Source organism: Bacillus rossius, chromosome 3, assembly GCF_032445375.1.
Source record: "Bacillus rossius redtenbacheri isolate Brsri chromosome 3, Brsri_v3, whole genome shotgun sequence".
Lineage (NCBI taxonomy): Eukaryota > Metazoa > Arthropoda > Insecta > Phasmatodea > Bacillidae > Bacillus > Bacillus rossius.
The window spans coordinates 56,046,993-56,066,656 of record NC_086332.1 but is presented as its reverse complement, the minus strand read 5'-3'; the positions used below and the strand labels follow the sequence as shown (position 1 = coordinate 56,066,656).

The 19,664-nt window shown below is 33.7% G+C and overlaps 2 protein-coding genes across 2 annotated transcripts in view; one reads left to right on the top strand and one right to left on the bottom strand.

Annotated features, from left to right (window-relative positions):
* The window catches only part of LOC134531291 (uncharacterized), an 82,425-nt gene extending 65,438 nt beyond the window's left edge, over positions 1-16,987 (top strand). The window contains exon 5 of the mRNA XM_063366985.1: positions 16,829-16,987. The gene's annotated coding sequence lies outside the window, so the exon portion shown is untranslated. The remainder of the gene's footprint in view (positions 1-16,828) is intronic.
* LOC134531445 (odorant receptor 2a-like) lies at positions 1,485-6,522 on the bottom strand. Its single transcript, XM_063367149.1, has 3 exons — positions 6,429-6,522; positions 4,630-4,785; positions 1,485-1,560 (listed from the first exon to the last, which is right to left on the bottom strand). Exons 1-3 carry the CDS (start codon positions 6,501-6,503, stop codon positions 1,510-1,512), a joined length of 282 nt encoding a protein of 93 aa, XP_063223219.1. The 5' UTR covers positions 6,504-6,522; the 3' UTR covers positions 1,485-1,509.
* Positions 16,988-19,664: the final 2,677 nt, after the last annotated feature.

Below are 19,664 nucleotides of genomic sequence, written 5' to 3'. Positions count from 1 at the left end.
TAAGCTCCATCACCGAACATATCGCGAAGTTTGCAGGTGTTAAGACATAGCTTAGGAAGGTTTCCGAAATTTAGTTACATACTGCTGTACCACTGGACTTTAAAGATGCTAGTTTATATAGATATATATACACGATTAAGTTTGCCTTCATTGCTTGAATTTACTACGGTCATGGAGAAATCGCTTCATAAATACTAACAAATTGAAAAACTCTTTAAATAAGTACGACAATTAAAAACACCAATTTAATAAACAATAGAATAACAGGAATTACCAAGTGTATAAAACGAATAAGAAATATCAGCAGCAATCAAAACTTTCGTGGATAGCAAGAATATATATAAAATAAAATGGACGTTATCTAGGCTTGAAAAAGTGGAATATAACTTGAAATTTTGAAATTTCAAGATTTGCGGATTCGCCGGGGAGTTTTGGCAGAGACTCTTCGAACTTGAAACAGGTTCTTGTGTCACGAAGACAAAACTTCAAACTTTTATACCCCCTCAATTTTCTGGAACACTTTATTAGCCGATATTGTAGTAAATATACGCCCCCCTCCCCCCTGTGTTAAGCTGTATTGGATTTGTGCAGTCGCTAGATATTTACGATCAGCTCAGAGACCTGCGGGGATGTCGGGTAACTCACGGTCCATTCATAAAAGTAACAAGAATGTATGAGTTTTTAAGTCCACCCACCCAAAAAATGAACTCGCGAACTTTCCCAACTCTCTCTTATGAGAAAACCCTCACACTGAGCTTAACCCTTGCGCATCAAAGAAAACTTCAGTCAGCTTAGTTAGGGAATGTGCAATCGACATTGAAGTAGGTTTCTGAAAAGTTAATTTGCTGTCTTTTTGTTTTTTAAAGATAAAAAAAACACGTCAAAAATGCTGTATTTACGATTATTTTAAAGTATTTGTAAATAATTCTTGAAATTATTAAGAGCTACGTCATGTGTTTTTTCATATTCTCGTCTTTACTAGGTATTATTTAAGGGCTATTTATGAAAATTAAACTCCTTTGCATTGGTTGTTCTGTAACAAATATTTTAAACGAATATTCATGAAGTTTAATATAATATATGTACAAAATTCGTTTAATTGTTTGTAACTATTATCACTTACGCGACTTTTTACACTCATTATATTACGCTTAGTTATCATCTGGAAGGCGTCGAGTTTTAACTTTAGAAATAGCCCCTAAATGTCGAGAGAATGAAGAAAGATAACATCAACATGGCGTTGAAACCGAGCCTTAAATGATCAAAATGTGATTGTTTATTATAAGTACAGACAAAACACTAAGGTTTTTTTTAGCAAGAAAAAATATTAGTCATTTTGATCAACCATTTTTTCTCATAGTTTGTTAAGTGTAATTATAATTTATTTTATTCTATTTGCTTGTGGATTTTTTTTACATTTAGTGCATCTATATCTAATAATCTATTCTATAACTGCTTACATTAACACAAAATGTGATAAACCACTGTCGTTGAAGCTGCTGTAATGATTCATGTCAGTTTACTCAAAATGTTGTAGTAGCTGTAGGCAGCTTGCAGAATCTGAAAAAAAGTTCCAATATTTGAATATGATGAAAAACAATGGCAACACAAGCTTGCATAGCATTTTTAGGAACAAAAAGGCTGACAGAATAGCTTGGCTTCAGGCTTGTAGCCGCGTCCAAGGCGAATATATCACATACGGCTCGGTTGACATTTCATTAAGATTCTTAAGCAATTTTCTCTTCAACCAACAGGTCTCCTGGTCAGCTCTGATGTGGTATCTTCACTAAAGATCCTTCCCAGAAGACCTTCAAATTCTCCTTACACATCTGGGAGAATACAACCTGAGCAAAGACATAGTAAAGCTCACAAAACACTGTGTTTCTTCCACCTAATTCTCATTCAAGGGGCAGATCTACAATAAACACGAAGGCAACACCATGGGCTCACCCCTATATCCCCTCTTAACCAACATATTTATGGCCGAATTTGAGGAGAAAGCAATAAGTACCGGTCAGCTTAAACCCAAATGCTGTTACAGGTATGTAGATGACAACTTTTTGATTTGGTACCATGGTAAAGATGCGCTGCAAGACTTCCTGAAACACTTGAACAGCATTTATCCGAACATAAAATTCACCATGGAGGTGGAAATAGAAGGAAAATGGCCTTTTCTGGATGTCTTGGTCTCAAGAGGAGAGGATAACCACAACGGCCACAGTGTTTAAAGAAAGCAACCCACACAGACAGGTATCTACGGGCGCGTTCACATCACCCTCCATATCAAAAGAAAACAGTCATCTCAACTTCGGTCAACAGGGCTAGAGTCATTTGCGAAGAAGACAATATTGTGGAATAAATGAAACATCTAACAAGTGCTCTACAATCAAATTGTTATTCAAAATCAGAAATTAGAAAAACTATGAAACCACCTCAACAGCAAAAGAAAGAGCATCTTCCTAATAAAGACTTAATTACATCAAAAGAACTTCAGACCAAGTGGCAAAAATTCTTTAGAAGCATGAAATTCATGCAATTCTCAAACCTATAAAGAAGATTGAGGGGTCTCTGACATCTGTGAAAGACAAAACTCCAGCCGAAAACCTAGCTGGTGTGTACAAGATTTCATGTTCTTGTGGCAAGGTATATGTTTGACAAACTGGCAGACGAAAAATCACAAGGGTTAAAGAACACATTAGTGACTATAAACATGAAAACCCACTATCAGCTGTAGCAGAACACTCCTTGGAAACCAGACACGGCATTGATTTCAAGCAATTCCACACCATAGCAAACATCTGGCAATACAAGAAAAGATACATTCGAGAATCAGTATGAATATTAAAACACCCAGCAAACATTAATAGAGAAGATGGCTACAATTCAAGCCCACTCTCCCGAAAACCTCATAACCTAACTAAAAAAAAGACATGTCACCTCTGGTTGGCCAAACAGCCAAGTCAATCAGTCCATCCTAAAGTGAAATGGATTCGTGAAATAATCGTGGCTTTACTAATAACAATTTAATCTGAAATGAACTGGTTAAAATAATTAGGGAATCAGACTAAAATGATAATCCTACTAATATTATAAACGTGAAAGTTTGTAAGTATGGATGGATGTTTGTTACTCTTTCACGTAAAAACTACTGAATGGATTTGAATGAAATTTGGCCTACAGCTAGCTTATAACCTGGATTAACCCATAGACCCCATATTAATATGAAATTCCATCCCTAAAGGAGTGAAAAAGTGAATATTTCATATTATAACAGAAAAAATCATAGGTCATAGACATAAAAATAGTGAGTGAGTGTCATTTCTCTATGTCTGACACACGATCATACACATAGTAAGGTCTGGAAAATTAATATTTTTCTCCTTGGTGAGACCAGTCCGCTTAGTGGAGCTTGCAGCCGCTAGCAAAATAAAGGCGCTAATAACAATTTTGTTCTTAACTTCGTCAATAGATAGAGTTGCCTTGAATTTTAAACGCACCATCGTTTGATGCGTTTGTCATGTCTTTAATAGTATATGTTGAACTACTTCAAACATATTACAAAACAAAACTGAATGAGGCTTTGCAATGCAGGCAGAGCATTAGATAGATAATGGAATCTTTTCAATATTAGTAATCTCTTATTTTTCAGCTTTTTTCTATATTGCTTTATAAAGTCTAAATTACATACAGACCAAGTAATAAACTATAAACTGGAAGAACAACGTCTGTCGGAATCTGAAAGTGATATAAATTAATTTTCACACTTGACATTCAAATTAAGAAGACAATTACTAACTACACCCTGTGTTCAGCCCGGGCAACGCCGGGTATTGCAGCTCGTAGAATATAAAGAAAATAATTAGACGATTAAAACCAGATCCTTAATGAATTGTTTCGAGTTCCACCTATCCTCCAGAATACTTCGGTTATTAGGTTCCTCAAAGAATCGCGGCTCATTGGAAAACGAAACGAATCTGCACAGAATCGGTGCGCTTTCATCCACGATGTTCCTCCGTCCAGTTTCTACGTGCCTACGTGCATAGAGACTGCCTGCATGTAGACGATTACGGACAGTTTGAGATGACACCCTGCGTCCTGTTGCTGCTTGCAAGACACGTTGACGTTAAGCGTCGCACTCCGCCCCCTGTTCCGACGGGCTGTCAACAGACGCTGCTTTTAGCTGGTACTGCTGCTGAAAGCACATCTTGTCGGATGACACCCTGATGATTCTGACCAGTGTAGTTTGAAAACTCGCGCTTGCCCGACATTACGTAAGGCGCAGGAACATGCAATTTTTAGGGGAAAGATTCCGAGACTAGCTGAAAGTTAAAACACTGAAGCTCCGTATGTGTTTCGTTACTGGGTTAAGTTTCTTTCAGGTACACGTCGATTGTTTCAACACCAGTCGCTGTAACTCAGTGCGGAATCAAACGCGTTCGGAGTGGCTCTTTCAAATAAGGCAACGACTTCTCTCGCAGACGGCCGCCAATCACAAGGAAGGAACCGCTGGTGCGGGTGTACCTTGTTGCAATACAGATTGTTTTTGCGAAAAATGCCTGCCCCTACTGATCCCCTGATTATTTCGACTAGTGTAGTGTGCCCGATATGACATAGTGAGAAGTCACTCACGGCAGCGTACGTCTCCAGTGACATGACAGCGAAACGGCCCGCCCACATCTGCACCGGCCTCTGCGCTCGGCACATGATGATCACAAACGTCGACTTGGCTTCGCGGCTGTGTTCGTACCACCGGCTGGCGGCTACTGCGTCACTCACTGCTTCACTCTGCAGGAACAACCAATTAGTAAAGTCACATTTCCACGTGGAGGTACATTTATTCTACGGGGTGCATGTCTGCTCAAAAGTTGAGGTTAGCAATTGGTTAGACTGTAATTTTTTTTTTGTAAATGGAACAGAAATATTCATATAATTACGGATATTTGTAAATTTGAACATTTACTTAAAAACTACCGTATCACTACAAAATAGAGTTCACAACAATACTGGGTTGGGTTTCTTACCCTGGAATTTACGTTTTGTGTTATCCCAGTACAGGCAATAGTTGCAAATTTTTTGTAAACTGTTCCCTGAATAGCTTTCCACTGAGCATAATAATAAGCGTAATAAAACTGCGCACAATAATAAGCATAATAAAACAAAATAAAGTACAATTATTTATATTTGATTATCGTTTCCATTGTTAAAAAAAATCATTCTTAAGTGAAACAGCAATTTCGCCAATTTTCATAAGAAATAATCAGTATTATTTAAAAAAAATGTTACATATTCGATATGCATATACAAATATAGCCATGTGTTGAACAAAGTTACAGTATTTCTCTTGTGATGTTACAAACTACTACTTTGCAACTAGTTTCCAAATGAATATTTTGTAATTAAAAAGTATTTTTCATCCGTTTTAGGGAAGGGTGTTGAAAGGTCTTTATTATTTTTACTTCAGTTATGCACTAAAGTGGCAATAATTGCACACAGACACTACATAACTTCTTAATTTCAGGATTTTCAGACAGTGTGTTGTATATAAATTAATACAATGCACGTAACCTCGATAGTTGTACATATTTTTAAACTACTGAAATGAATAACCGTCAACTACCATTATTGCATTTTTGTACGATTAAATCTACATTTATATTTCAGCTGAGCTACCGAACGACGTCACTGTATCAATGTTAGTGGGTACCATGTTTGTTTGTCTGAAAACATTTAATAAGTATTTGTTAAAATGTGTTTGAGACAAATATGAAATAAATGTAACTAAGCAGTTTTTAAAAACGAGAAAAAAATATTAGAAGAAACGATTTAATGTTTGAATGTGAAATTATGACTTCATTAACATTATGTTGTTTTCACACACACAAACACACACACACACCTAAACATACCCACAAACATCGCTTTTGCCGCGATCATTAAAAATGCAGAATTCGTTCAACAATTTCTAACATGTTTTCTCAATGTGAAAGTGTGGAAAATTTTCCACGTTTCTTTTGAATTTTTAGTCAGCGTTTACAACTTGTCAACGCGAAGCTAAAGGCAAGAGCTTTTTTCCTTACGATCATGCGTACATACTTAAAACGATTGGCTTTCATGAACGCAAGGAACCGAACCACACTAGAACCCAGCACCCCAGATTCAGAAGTTGTCATGCAATTAACTATGCTGCAGTGGTTGAATGGAATGTTTATTTACATATTGATTCCTAATATTGTTGCACAATTTTCTTAGAGTAGTAGTAGATAATGATAAAGTTAAATTGAGTATCAGGAAATTGCAAAAATTTTGAACTGATAATAGAAATACTAAATTTGCATTTCATCTTAACTTCTATTTCGGAAATTTTTAAGCGTTAAAAATAATGGACTTAGTTTTTTTAAGGTCAAACTGACAAGCATACACAATACAACCTTGGTAGTAAGCCTCGATGACAGGAAGCTCAAAATAAACAATCGTATCATCACAGAAGACAAGAACCACGACATGTGCAAACGCCGCAAAAATTCTTCAGCCTGAAAAAAATTTAAAAAATACATATCAAATGCTGTCATTAACGAAAAATTGACACTAGAAACTAATAAATATAAATTTAATACATGCAGGTTTTTAGAATTTCAATAAGGCTAGAAAGTTATAAAGCGTGACAATTTAATAATTTTAAATGTTTTATAATCAAAGATGTCCTCAATTGCCCCGTTTGCATAGTTATATATTAAATTTAGTGCAAGAATACACATGATAAAACACTTCATTGAAAATTATTCAATAACTTATGTTACTTCATCAAGAACAGATATGTAAAACACCCCTATATCAATAATGAAGGGGAACAAAATTTTTTTTTTTTTGTGAATCATGGCAACACCGTTAGCATGCCCGTCAATTTAAGTCCAGAACTGAACCAGTCACAATTTAAAATATTTTATTTTATTACAAATATCTTATAACAAATTTCTTTAAATTATCTGTTTCCACAGCGACACGTGGCCTTCATCTATCCTCTTCTTGGATAAAAGAACCTTTCCTAGGAAGACTCAACCCTCTATCCCTGTCTGCTGGCCAATCGCAGCCCTCCGCTACTCATTTGAGATTCCCTTCCCCTGATGACAGCAGTGACATTAAAGTTACTGTAATAGTTAAGTTTATGAATTAATTATGTTAAGTTTCACACTAAATCCTTCATAAAATATAAAATTTTAATTTACCTTTGTATATAATGTATTCAATGCAATGTTTTAAACGAAATTAATGCTCATTAAAATAATTTTAATAATCTCAAAATATAAACGTTTAGCAACAAAAGGTTTAATAACCTTACAACCATTTAATAAATATTAATAAATTTGAATTAAAAATAGTGTAAAATAAAAAAATATATTATTTAAAAAAAGCGTGGGGTGCTTTTTAAGATATTATCAAAATGATAATCCTTCTACTCATATCTGTCAATAAAATAATTATAACTATTGACACCATGCACCCACCCCACGCTTTTTTTAAAAAAATATTTTTTTTTATTTTACACTATTTTTAAATCAAATTTATTAAAATTTATTTTTTATATTTAAGTTGGATTTTATATAAAAGCGTGTTTTTTTAGTTTTTTAAAACTATTATTTATTTCAGTCATATTTGTACTTCTCTGTCGTCAACATCGTGTCGGCCAAACTGGTGGGAATGGTTGGGAAATAAATATTATTCATATTTACTAGCTTTCGATTTCGTGTTAAGATAATGCATTATATTTCTCTTTTGCTATGATTTTATTTGAATTTACAATTTTGTTAAAATAAAAATAATTACTTTTTAACCTTTAGATACAGTAGAGTTAACACAAAAATTAATTGTGAATCGTCGTAAAAAAAGCTAAGTGAATACTTCACTAATTTTACTTACTAATATTAAGATTTAACTGAAGTGCCACATACTCAGTAACTTTTAAGACTTCACGGTGGCATAATTATTAGTGCCTTAGTTACGGATACGTATTTTCATTAGTTACTGCCATAGTCATTTCTAATATTTATTCTTGCTGGGGCTGTGCATTATTTTTAACAAGTTAATAACCCGCGGCTTCGCTCGCGCAGTTTAATGTAATTGTTGATATTTTAGCATTGTAAGAATAGTATGCGATTTATTCCAAACATTTTTACTAGATAAATATACACAATAAACTATCAGGTTTATAAAATATATAATTCATAACAAAACCGTCTAAGAATTATATTTACTAAAATCGTTATACATAAGACTTTTTCAATTATTAGTATATATTAAGTATATGATTTTATGACACCCTTTTCCCCGTGACTTTAGATTTGGATCCAGAGGGGAATGAATAAAGAGGGAAAATGAATTATATATAAAAAAGGATGAGACTGATTGGTATTGCAGTTTTGGGCTTCATTGACTTGGAAGAATAGCTGAATTAATTTTGTTCCTTGACATATATAATTTAATTATTTATATTCGCAAAGACAACATTGTATGATATATTATTTTCCACCAGTTTGTATAAGTTTTCGGCTTTCGATACTCTTGAACGACCAATATAGAGATGATCATGCGAAATGCATGTAGTTCACAATTGAAATCCTGCCACTTTTAATGTTTAGCCCTAGGATCTATTAATTGTAATTGTAAATGCTAACCCTTAGCGGGAATTGCAGCCTCTTAAATTGTAAGGGCAAATTACTGGGAATTATTAGGTTGCTGGGAATCAACACGCTCTCTATCCTTCAGCTGCTCCAGTGAGGATAGTCACCTTAATACTGCTTCTCCGCAGCTCTGTGATGCGCAGCCTTGTTACCGTTGTACAATCTCGGTGCATCAAGGTCACGCATCAGCAAAACCGAGACGCCAACCTTCAGCTCCAGTTTGTGGTGAAGCACGCCTGACAGTTCTACGAAATTCAGGAATTCCACGGGGTAAGCAGTACTGTCATTACTGGTCATCATCGTGTCGATCAATATGTATATGTTAGATTCGCCGACTACGGCGTACAACATATTTATTTCTTATTTTATTTACGGACACGCCAAACGATACAGCGTTTCAAATTCAAGGCAACGTCATCTAATGATGAAGTACAAAACAAAGCTGTTATTAGCGCCGTTAGTTCGCTAGCCACCGCGAGCTTCTCTAAGCGGACGTATCTCGCCAAGGAAAAGGATAGGATACTATGTTACTGTGTAGTGGCATAGAGAAATGACACATACTCAATTTATGTCTTTGACTTACCTTCTATGATTTACTATTATAAAACTGAATTCATCCCTTTTTATTCCCTTAGGGATAGCATTTCATAATTATATGTAGCCTATGTGTTAATCCAAGATATTAGTGCCAAATTTCATCCAAATCCGATCAGTGGTTTGGGCATGATTAGGTAACAATTATTCAAACATCCAAACATCTAAACACCCAGACATTCATATTTAAAATAATAGTAGGAATTAAAAAAAAATTTAAAAGATCAAATAAATATGGGGGAGGACTTTGACAGTAAAAATGAATATAAATTAACTGAAGATTCAAGAAAATTAAAAATAACGAACACTATACTCTTAAGATAGAAAAGTAAAACGTGTGAAAATAAACATGTTTTGTTGGCAAAGCCGTTGAACCAGTAATTCTAGTATTTAATATGTAAATGACTTACCGCATTAAATTGGTACAGAGCCAAGCATAATATTACAGATGTCAGGGCATAGTGTAAGAAAAATAATGTTCTAAGAAGTTCACATAAGTTATCTGCATTCCTGAAACAAATAAATTTTTACTAGCTAATATAATTTTCTAATTTTTTTTGATAATTGCAAAGAGCATGCCTTTCATGGAACCTCTCACTAGGGACCTACAGTGTTCCGGATCACCTTACCTCAATACTTCTTGATGATAAGCAGCCAGCTTTCTCCAAATGCGAACAACTTCAAAGTTTTTACCTGACTCTGACTTTCTACACCAACTCTCAGTATCGCCTGAAGAAAATTCCGATTTGTCGTTCTCTCTCGTGTTTTTCCTTCCAATCACTGACTTCTGGTGCCAACGTTCATCGCAAGTTTCGAGATGCCAGTCTTTGGCGCTCGAGTCAACATTTATTATCAAAGTGTTAAGTACTTCAAACTGGTTGGTGGTGTACACTATTAGGACGAATACGAAATTTTCCACAGTCGCTATAGTTACAAGAGCAAGAGTTCCCACGATGAACTGAAGGACAAACAAGGGAACAAATGTTAAGTTGTTTTCGTTTTCGCTTATGGGGTACATCCCCACCGGTAGCGTCATCCTGAATGTGCTGTTGGCATCTTGATGGGCTATGTAATATATGGCCACCGGTTGGAAAATTTTAACGTAGAAGCCAAATGTCAAAAATATAACGCACGGTACAGCCACTTTCTTTTCGGTTGCGACCGCATCTTGCAGAGACTTTTCCGTGAGATCGCAAACTGTGCGAGCTGCAAAGGACTTCAAATTCGTAACGATTTCCTCGAACTGGTCCTTCTTGTAAAGTAGTATCAGTACGTTGTAGACGATGGGAACAAACGTCAGGATAAAGCAGGTGTTTTCCAAAGCGGAATACATGGTCTTTCCGGACACCAAAAAGTACGAGGCGGCTATCAGTATCAGAAGCGGCGTGCTGGTGGATATGAGTAATGTGCGTAGGGAGACGATGCATTTCTTTTTCGTTGACCACATGCCGACATTACGGAGCATCTTCAAGGACAGCGTTAGTACTTGCTCAGAAGCTGAACGCCGCTTGTCATAAGCCTCTTGACCACCTCCCATAGTGGAGTACTTTCTGGTGGCGATCTTTTCCGTGGTGGCCATCTCTCCCGCAACCTTCAGACTGAGACAGCGGAAGGAAATCAGTTGACTGCACAGTGTATGCATAAGTAATCAAAGACTGCCGTCACTGTCAAATAGTGAAATAGACAGCCGGGATATTTTCCAATGGTTTTGCACTCTATTACTAAAAAACTTATTAATTAGTATTTTTTTAATTCGGTGTTGAACAAACTTTAGTAAGGAATTAATGTTACTATTCCTGTTTTTCTTGGAAACCTTTGACTTGTCAGTCAAACCAAGCAGCATAATTGGCGTTTATGAAACCAATCCAAACACACAGAGAATAAGAAATGTAATTAAATATATATTAAAATCTGGTCTTTGAATTGGGATCATGAGACTTCTAGCATAGCCTAAAGAAGCCTCAGATCTCACAACTCAAATAGAAAATAAAATTAGTGATTCACTCGCTTTGCCCTTCTGCTTGGATCTTGAAACGATGAGCATTAATTTTAGGCACTATCTATTGGTGAAATTCCATTGTTTTAAGGTTTCAACAGTTTTTAGGCGAAACAAATATTTTATCGCTTTATTTATCTGTGCCAAAGCATGGATCCCGGAAGGTAAGAGTGACTGGCTGTTACAAGTCACAAATTTAATCTACTTAATAACACTGACTCACAGACAGCGCACAGCCTAAACCGGTGAACCTAGAGGTTTGAAACTTGGAGGAAATAATATTCCTTGAGTACCCTAGGGTTGCATAAAGGAAATAGTTTTATAAATTCCATCCCTAAGGAGGTGGTAAAAATTGTATAAAGCGAAATACCATTCACTGACTCACTCATCACGAATTCTCCGGAACTATGACCTACAGACTTGAAAGTATATTCCTTTTGATACGTATTTGTTGCGGGGCGTTAAAGATAAAAACATTTTCGTCTTTCAAGTACATGACCTGATGTGTAATGACGTGTAAAGCCCGGGCAGTGATGGTACTTCAGCTATTATTACCTTTAATATTCACTATGTTATGTTCATTGAACATCTCTCATTTTCAAACCTTAACGATAAAAATTGTTCTGGCACGTTAACTGATAAAAATCATGTGATGTCTTTCGGTTCCCATTTGAAGGGAAAAATACATAACCTCAATCACACCCAACTCTGATAGTCAGTGGGTTGGAACCTTGGCAAGATAAGTCTAAGGGAATCTCAGAAGTAGATTTATTTGTGTAATAATAGTGTAGAGACAACCTCTTTATAGCCGATTGGGATATTTCTTCAGGTGGCTTTTGTATTCTTCTATTTCTTTACTACATAGTTCCTTCCATTTATCTCTTTTCCATAGAGTGAATTTTAGAGGCTGACGAACTGGTGGGTGTGTTCTCCTTCTTGCTAGGCCTCGCACCACTACATGCGATTTCAACATGTTAGATTTTAGAGTTTTTTTTAGGTAAATCTATAAAATATATTTTATGGTTTCGTAGTTTCAGAGCTGCATTTTAATGAAACTAAAGAAGTTAAAGGGAATAATTATATATATGTGTGTGTGTGTCATAATTATAATTCCGTCGATATCAAAGTGATTCGAAGGCAACTATAAATTCTGAGATATCGTGGCACAATATGTGCAATGTACAGAAAGATTCAGAAATTGGTATAAAATTTCAGGGATAGTAGAGGAATAAGTAAAAAAAATATATAGAAGTCCATATCATAAACACCACGTTAGATAGTTACAGGGCCTAATATGTATTACAACCAGTAAGTATAAGAAACATTGCGTAACAACCGCTTATTAGTCTACTCTTATTAAACCACTCAGATATTTAAAGAGAAAAACTTAAAAATGTCATAGTAAAGTTACACCCAAAAACTATTTTGAGGATTCATTGACCGCAATTATACGTCAATATGTTTATTTTAAGCGTGTATTCATCAATATAATTTTTAAGTTTAAAATAGTGTCGGAGTACATTAATTCCCAGAGATCTTTCTCAATCGAAATACTTGGACTAAATATGCAAACTGTAAATTTTCAATTCGCTAAGCAATGAAGTAAATAATAACTATATATTAAATGAGATCTTATTTACATCATGAGTGCATGTTTGAGTAAAATATAAAAAAAGTATTGAACTAAAAACACAAAACCTTAGGAGCTAAACACAATAAAATCCAATATCGAAGTATTATTTAAAAATTAATTTATAGCAGCTACCTTACATTAAATTAGAATGTATGCAAACACTAAACGATGTGTGCTGTATCAAATTTAGACAGCCAAACATTTTTACTAGGTACAATATAACTTCCATAAATTTTCGAAAATACTGGAATAGACTGATTTTAATATTATTTACACTTTATTAAACTGAATTGCAAACGTTTTTGTATTTTTTTCTGAATTTTAAAGCACCGTAATTAGTACACATATGTGGAAATTCCAGGATGATATAATTTAGATTTGAATTTTTCCAGCATTGAACCATTTATTCGAGTTTTAGCTCAAAAACTTAAAGCACTGGCTTAGATATAACAATAATGTGTGATAGTGAGTGGCAAAATCGTAAGTGGCCGGGAATGAATTATATTTAAAGCCTACAGGTGCAGTAAGAATTCAAAGTATTTTTTTCTTTGGGCACGTTCTGGAAACTTCTTGAACATTCTAGAAACTTCTATAGACTTATGAGGACGTCATCTGTATTGTATCCTATATATTTTTCAATATTGTGAAATATTTATTAAATATTTTCTCATATTCCATGCAAGGAAAATGTGTCGAATGATTTTTATGCGTTCAGTATTGACTAACTAATAACTAATTTCATACTATGCCTACAAATAAATTAAAAATTGTTTGACTTTAAAACAGTATATTTTAAACCTTGCACAAATAAATTTTTGTTTAAAAATTTTGTATTGGACCAAAAGTTAAAGATAAAAATTTTAATAACTTTGAATGGGTATTTAAGTATTCAGGTGGTTTAGAATTTTTAAAAATTCAAAACCTTTTTTTTTAAAACCCTGGTCTTCAGGATGTTTTCAGCCAATAGTTTTAGATAATGTTTAGATCTTTTTACAGTAAATCGTAACGGATTTGATAGTTTACCTACTATAAGAGTTATGATTGGAGTAATTCTTAATCGTATCAAAATTTTGGCTCAACAAAAGTTCTGATAATACTTAGAGAGATTAAATAAAATAGGAATGGATTCTATAGTGTACATGGTACGTAAATTAAGATTTTTGTTGTATTTAAATTTCTGTTTTTTTTAACCCCCTTGCAGTAGTGGTTTGAATTATTAAAAAGTGTTTTAGTCAAAAGGTTCAGATACTATTTTTGACATTTACAATAAACAGTAACAAATTTTTTAGTGTACCTAATAAGGGAGTTATGTTTATTTTGTACCTCAACACTAATTTTTTCCACCATTGTAGCTATGTTTGGTCATATAAAATAATTTTTGACAACAGTTGTTAGTAAAATTTAGAAGGCTTACAATAAATAAGAAAGGATTTGCTAGTGTACACAGTAGGAAAATAATATATATATATAATTTTACACTCATATTTTTCAAACCCTTTGTTTGAAACAAAAGTTTAAGGTTATATTTATAATGATTACAATCATTCGGAACGGATTTGATTGTGTGCCTACTAAGGGAGTTATGAATTTTTTGGTATTCCAAATCCTGTTTTTTTCCATTACTTGTATGGTCACATCAAAAAATTTATCTTTACAAAAAATTTTGGTATAACTATAAAAAAATTATATATTTACAAACGGATGAGGTAATTGTAATTTTTTTTTAATTTTTCCCCAATGGTCGGATTTTGCTCACTAGCGAATTAAACTTAGATTTTACGTTACTGTGTTTTATGTATCATTTTGAAATTGATTTATACAAAATAACAGTAGCTATCATGTCTATGGACCATGAAACGAAAAACTATGAAACATTTTTTGAAGTCGCACTATGGTAACGGCTACAAAAGATAGTCTTTCATCGTAATATACTTGAAAATGCCTTGGTATTTGAGTAAAAATAATAATATTGTTTGGTTTTCATAACCATTGTTTGTTTTTATCTGGGCTTTATGGAATAGATGAGTCTATTTCCCTTGACATATCTACAAATATTAATTTAAACTTTTTAAATCACGACGTTTAATAAACGTAAGAAAGGCCCTGCAAAATTGAAATAAGGTTTAGATGAAAAATGATATCTTCCTCACTCTGGGTAAAAAATTTCCAAAGAGGAAATTTTATTCATAACAAATATCCAAAGGACCACCTTTATTTTTATTTTGATTCGTAAACTCAAATTTCAGTGAGTGTTTGATTTATTTTTACAACAGAGTATTGTACATAGTAAATAAAAAAAATTATGGCTAGGTTTTGATTAATACTTCAGAACTAACAGGACGAAATTTTCCTGTGCTTAAAAAATTACTATGCATACGTGTGTACTAGTTAAAATGTTAACAATTTCACTTGTATTCACTGTTTTCTTTAGGATAGGATGGATTCTTACTTTTAATTCTTAAGTTTTCAATCCTCAACTTGACGTAAGCCCTAAATACATGACACATTTTGTTTAGATAAATGATTGTAATCGCTTATTTAGTTATAAACCTACATATATATATTACTATTGTATGTTTCATTTTAAGGAATAAAGTTATTCAAACCTATATTGAAACATTTTGTAAATGATTTGTAGGGACTGAAAAACCTGTATGTTTCTTTAATTAACATGTGTTACTGAAAAATTAACGTTATCATGCTACCATTTAAAACTTAAAAATTACGTTCAATATGTTTGAAAATTAAATATTAACATATACGTTAAAATACTTACAAACAACAGTTTATTTCAGTTTTGTGCAAAATAATTTTTTCATGTCTTTATAGATTAAAATCACAAAAAAAAAAAACCTTATTACTATGAAAAATTCGTAGTGCTATACATTAGCGAATATTAAGTCGCAGCTTTATTTTATAGTGTTTCACATTTTATCTGGTTTGGAAAGATATAAAGTTCTAAATTATTTCGGTGGCATGTAAATTGGCTGCATCACAGAGACATGGCGATTCCACGAAGCAAGTTGGTCAGAAAAACTAGTGTAGAGAATGATTACCTAAAATTCGCCACACGGGTCAAGTGTAATATTTAGGGAACACAAAGTAAGTAACTCTAACACTGCTGTGGTTTACTACAAACTCCTGCTGAAGCAAAATGCAAGCGAGTACAACCAGTCGTGCTTTCTTCTTATTAGCCAACAGTACACCTTCCGTCCGTGACACAAAACAAAATCTGTAGCATAGATGGTAGACGTGTTGTGTGTATGTGCGTTGTTAAGTCCTAAACATGCGTTAAAATTTTTATTAAATGTGACATTGTGTTCTCAAAAAACAACAAAGTACGAAGTCTGGTAACTGATAATCTACACGACAGAGTTTTTTGTAAATGTGAAACTCTAACCTTTTAAACAAATTTTTAAAAACTCTCAGTAACTTAATGTGTAGCAGATATGTAGCATTGTTATTAAGAATATTCAACGAATACATGTCATATTAGGCTTATATATTAGAAAACATTCAATTTCAATACTAGGTTAAATAGCATTTATGTCGGAAATAATAAAATAACATTTAAATGTAAATTAGCAAAACAATATAATATGTAATTTTTTAGCCCTAATATGTAATTTTTCCGACACCTAATGATTTTATGAAATGATTGCTAAGATTGTGATCTAAAGACTGTCAACAAGTTTTAAATTAGTTTACAAATTTTAAAAATAAACTGATCAATTCAAATCCTTTGAAGACATTAAAAGTGTGTTCTAAAAATCTATAAGAATAGCCTAAAAGTTTTGTTTCAATGTTTATATTTTAAAAGAAACTTTGAAAAATGAAAAATAAAATTTCTTTACTTTGACTTATTATATTTCACTGATGTAGGTTCTTCAAGAATGTTTTCAACAAACTGTCTGTGGTCTTATTTTCCAGGTCGATGGCTGTGTATTCCTCACTAGGGACGTCAAAAACAAGTGTTCATCCGACACATCTGACGGGGCTATGAAGCAAACACGAAACTTTCACATCCAATCTTCACCAAGTGAAGAAAACTTTTCTTGAAATAAAAGTGAATTTATTATGTTCAATAAACTTATTGTTAAATAATATGTTCAATATTATCCAATATTTTGATAGTAAAATAATTATAAGTTAGTTCTTGGTTTTGAATGGCATGCGAGGATAAATACTTACCTTGTTGACACCCCAAAAATATTTATAGACGCACTATAGGAACAATACTTCACAGTTTTACACAAAAAACACAATGTATGAGAATTATGATTAAATCAATATTGAAAGTGATAGATAAATAATTACTCTAAATTAATGAAATGAAACCATTAATTTTAGATGAACAATAGTTTGATTTATTAATAAAAAAGGAAAAAGTAATATTTTAAATAAATAAGTTATTGAAATATTGTGTGCATAATGACGATTTGTGAAATATCTGTGTAACCACAAAACAGTTAATTTTTTTCTCTCTCAGTTATTCGTTGTATTCATTTAAATTTAAATGTAGTTTTTTCACACAAAATGTTTTATTGGCTGTCCATCTCTTACTAACTTTTACTTCGTTATGCTTTTATTGTTCCTTTTCAATAAGACGGTTGTCTTGTCACAGGATGTAAATATGTGTGTTTTGAGACTCACGATGAAGGCATTATTTTGTAATAGTCTTGGTCAGGTGTATAGCGCGTCTGGCAGCTGGGTCAAGGGGCTCGGGTTCGATTCCCAGCCGGGGAGGGGATGTTTCAAACCTTCTCCCTGGGTTCATTAATGCGAGTTTCTGATGTCCCGCTCACCTTCATCCCGCGGAAGGCAATGGTAAACCTTGGCCAGCACAGAATGTCACGGCTCTCATCACCGTGACGTTGCCTGTGCTCACGACACACAGCAATGGGTACAAAGACTCATCATTGACATTTAGTTATGGAATTACACTAGATGAAAAGCATTCGCAATAGAAGTTATTGAATATATTGTAAATTATTCAACATTTACACTGTGAAATTCATCATTAAAAATCCCAGCGCCATAAACTAAACGTGGAGTGGGGTGGACCACTTAGACTCAAAGTTACATAAAATTTTAGAACTGTTTATGTGTAGCATTTTCATTTTCCTTATTCAGGAAAATGATAATTCACATGTTTGGCGTTTCGTGACTTCACAATAAATGAAAATCAAGTTCAACTGTTTCCAGGTACACACATTGAACTGGACGTGGCTTCAAATTTCTGAAATATTATCCTGGCCCAAAGTACGTTACAGATTATTTACTTAAGGTCACATACCATTTTTCATGTTCTTTGAACGGATGCACTTTATACAGTGTAATTTAAAGTAAATTTCACAAAAAAGTCTCGTTATAAATGTTGCAATCATTGATTTTATTTGAAAAAGTCGATGGTTTTTAGATACCAAAATTTGTGTTTGTGAACACATTACAGTCCTACAGAAGCAAACGAAATATTATTGTAATAGTATTTTGAAATAAGACAGCTATTCAAAAAAAATCATTGAAGTCCACTGTTTCGTTTCAGCTCTGCTTCTGGTAAAGTATTAAGTTATTCAAAAGACAACACTGAACGAGCATATAGCAGGGAAATGAATCGCCGATTCGCCACGCCGCGAAAGTTTAAATGAGGTTCGGCTGTTCCCAGAGGGAAACATGAAATCAATTACAACCCGATAATTGGATTAACCCCGGACACGGCGCGTGCCCTGCGGGTTGCAGGCCGCTCCTCGTACACAGCCTGGGGTACACGCTGCCCCATTCGACCGAGTTGCAGGTGTCGGCTTAGTCTGCTCCTTGCGCCGAGCACGTGGCGGGCCTCGCGTGGGCAGGCGAGCATCTTCAACAGACCAAGTTTTCTCAATAAAACAAGATATATGAAATACTGTCCATCTACAACCAAGTATTTCGTAACTCGTCTCTAAATTCCAATATATTGAACCGATTCTGTGTCCATATGATGGCAAAGATAAAGAAAGGAAACACCTGGTAGATATCCGAAAAGTCTGCTCACATGCGAAGTATACATCTGTACCTCGGAGACATAAGTCATTATGTCACAAAAATATATATTTTTTTAATAATTTGAATTAGTGCCTCATTTATATACTCAACTATTTTAGACCCAAAATATGTGAATTTTTGACATATTGTAGAACTTAGTGTTATATGCCACTGGAAAGAACGTCAAACGGTGGCTAAGTTCCTGGTTAAAAGTGCATTTTGCTCAAAAGTGAACATAGTGTCTTATGCCTCCGAGGTAAAGATATATCTAAACAACTATTATAAATAGGCAAGTGTTTGTTTCTATGTTGGGGGTAATCTCGGTTACTACTTATCCGATTCTGACAATTCTTTCACTAATCTCTGAGTTCTATAGGCCACGTTTCATTTTGAAAAAAATGATAAAAAATTAATAATAAAATTTAAAATATCCGTAAACAAGTACACTATAGACAAATGTATACACTTAGGACATGCATATAAGGAAGAAATAAAGTTACACCAAAAAGATATGGAAGTGTGGATATACAATGGCGTGAATGAAACTCATATTTATCACTTTATTATTTGTTCTTATCTTTCCATGGAGTTAAAAAAAATATTGTGTGGACCAGTATTCAATATAAATCACTAAAGTATGTATCATTTTTTTTATGTAGCCTATTTTTCATCGTATGAATATTTAGTTTTAAGCTGCCCGCGCATCTTATTAATTCACTCTCATAATTTTTTCATGTATCCAAAG

Coding starts and splice junctions, on each gene's coding strand:
- LOC134531445 (XM_063367149.1), bottom strand. CDS start 6,503: ATGTCGTGGTTCTTGTCTTCTGTGATGATACGATTGTTTATTTTGAGC. Junction 4,786..6,428: donor CATCGAGGCTTACTACCAAG/GTTGTATTGTGT, acceptor TTGTTCCTGCAG/AGTGAAGCAGTGAGTGACGC. Junction 1,561..4,629: donor CACTGGAGACGTACGCTGCC/GTGAGTGACTTC, acceptor ACTTTTTTTCAG/ATTCTGCAAGCTGCCTACAG.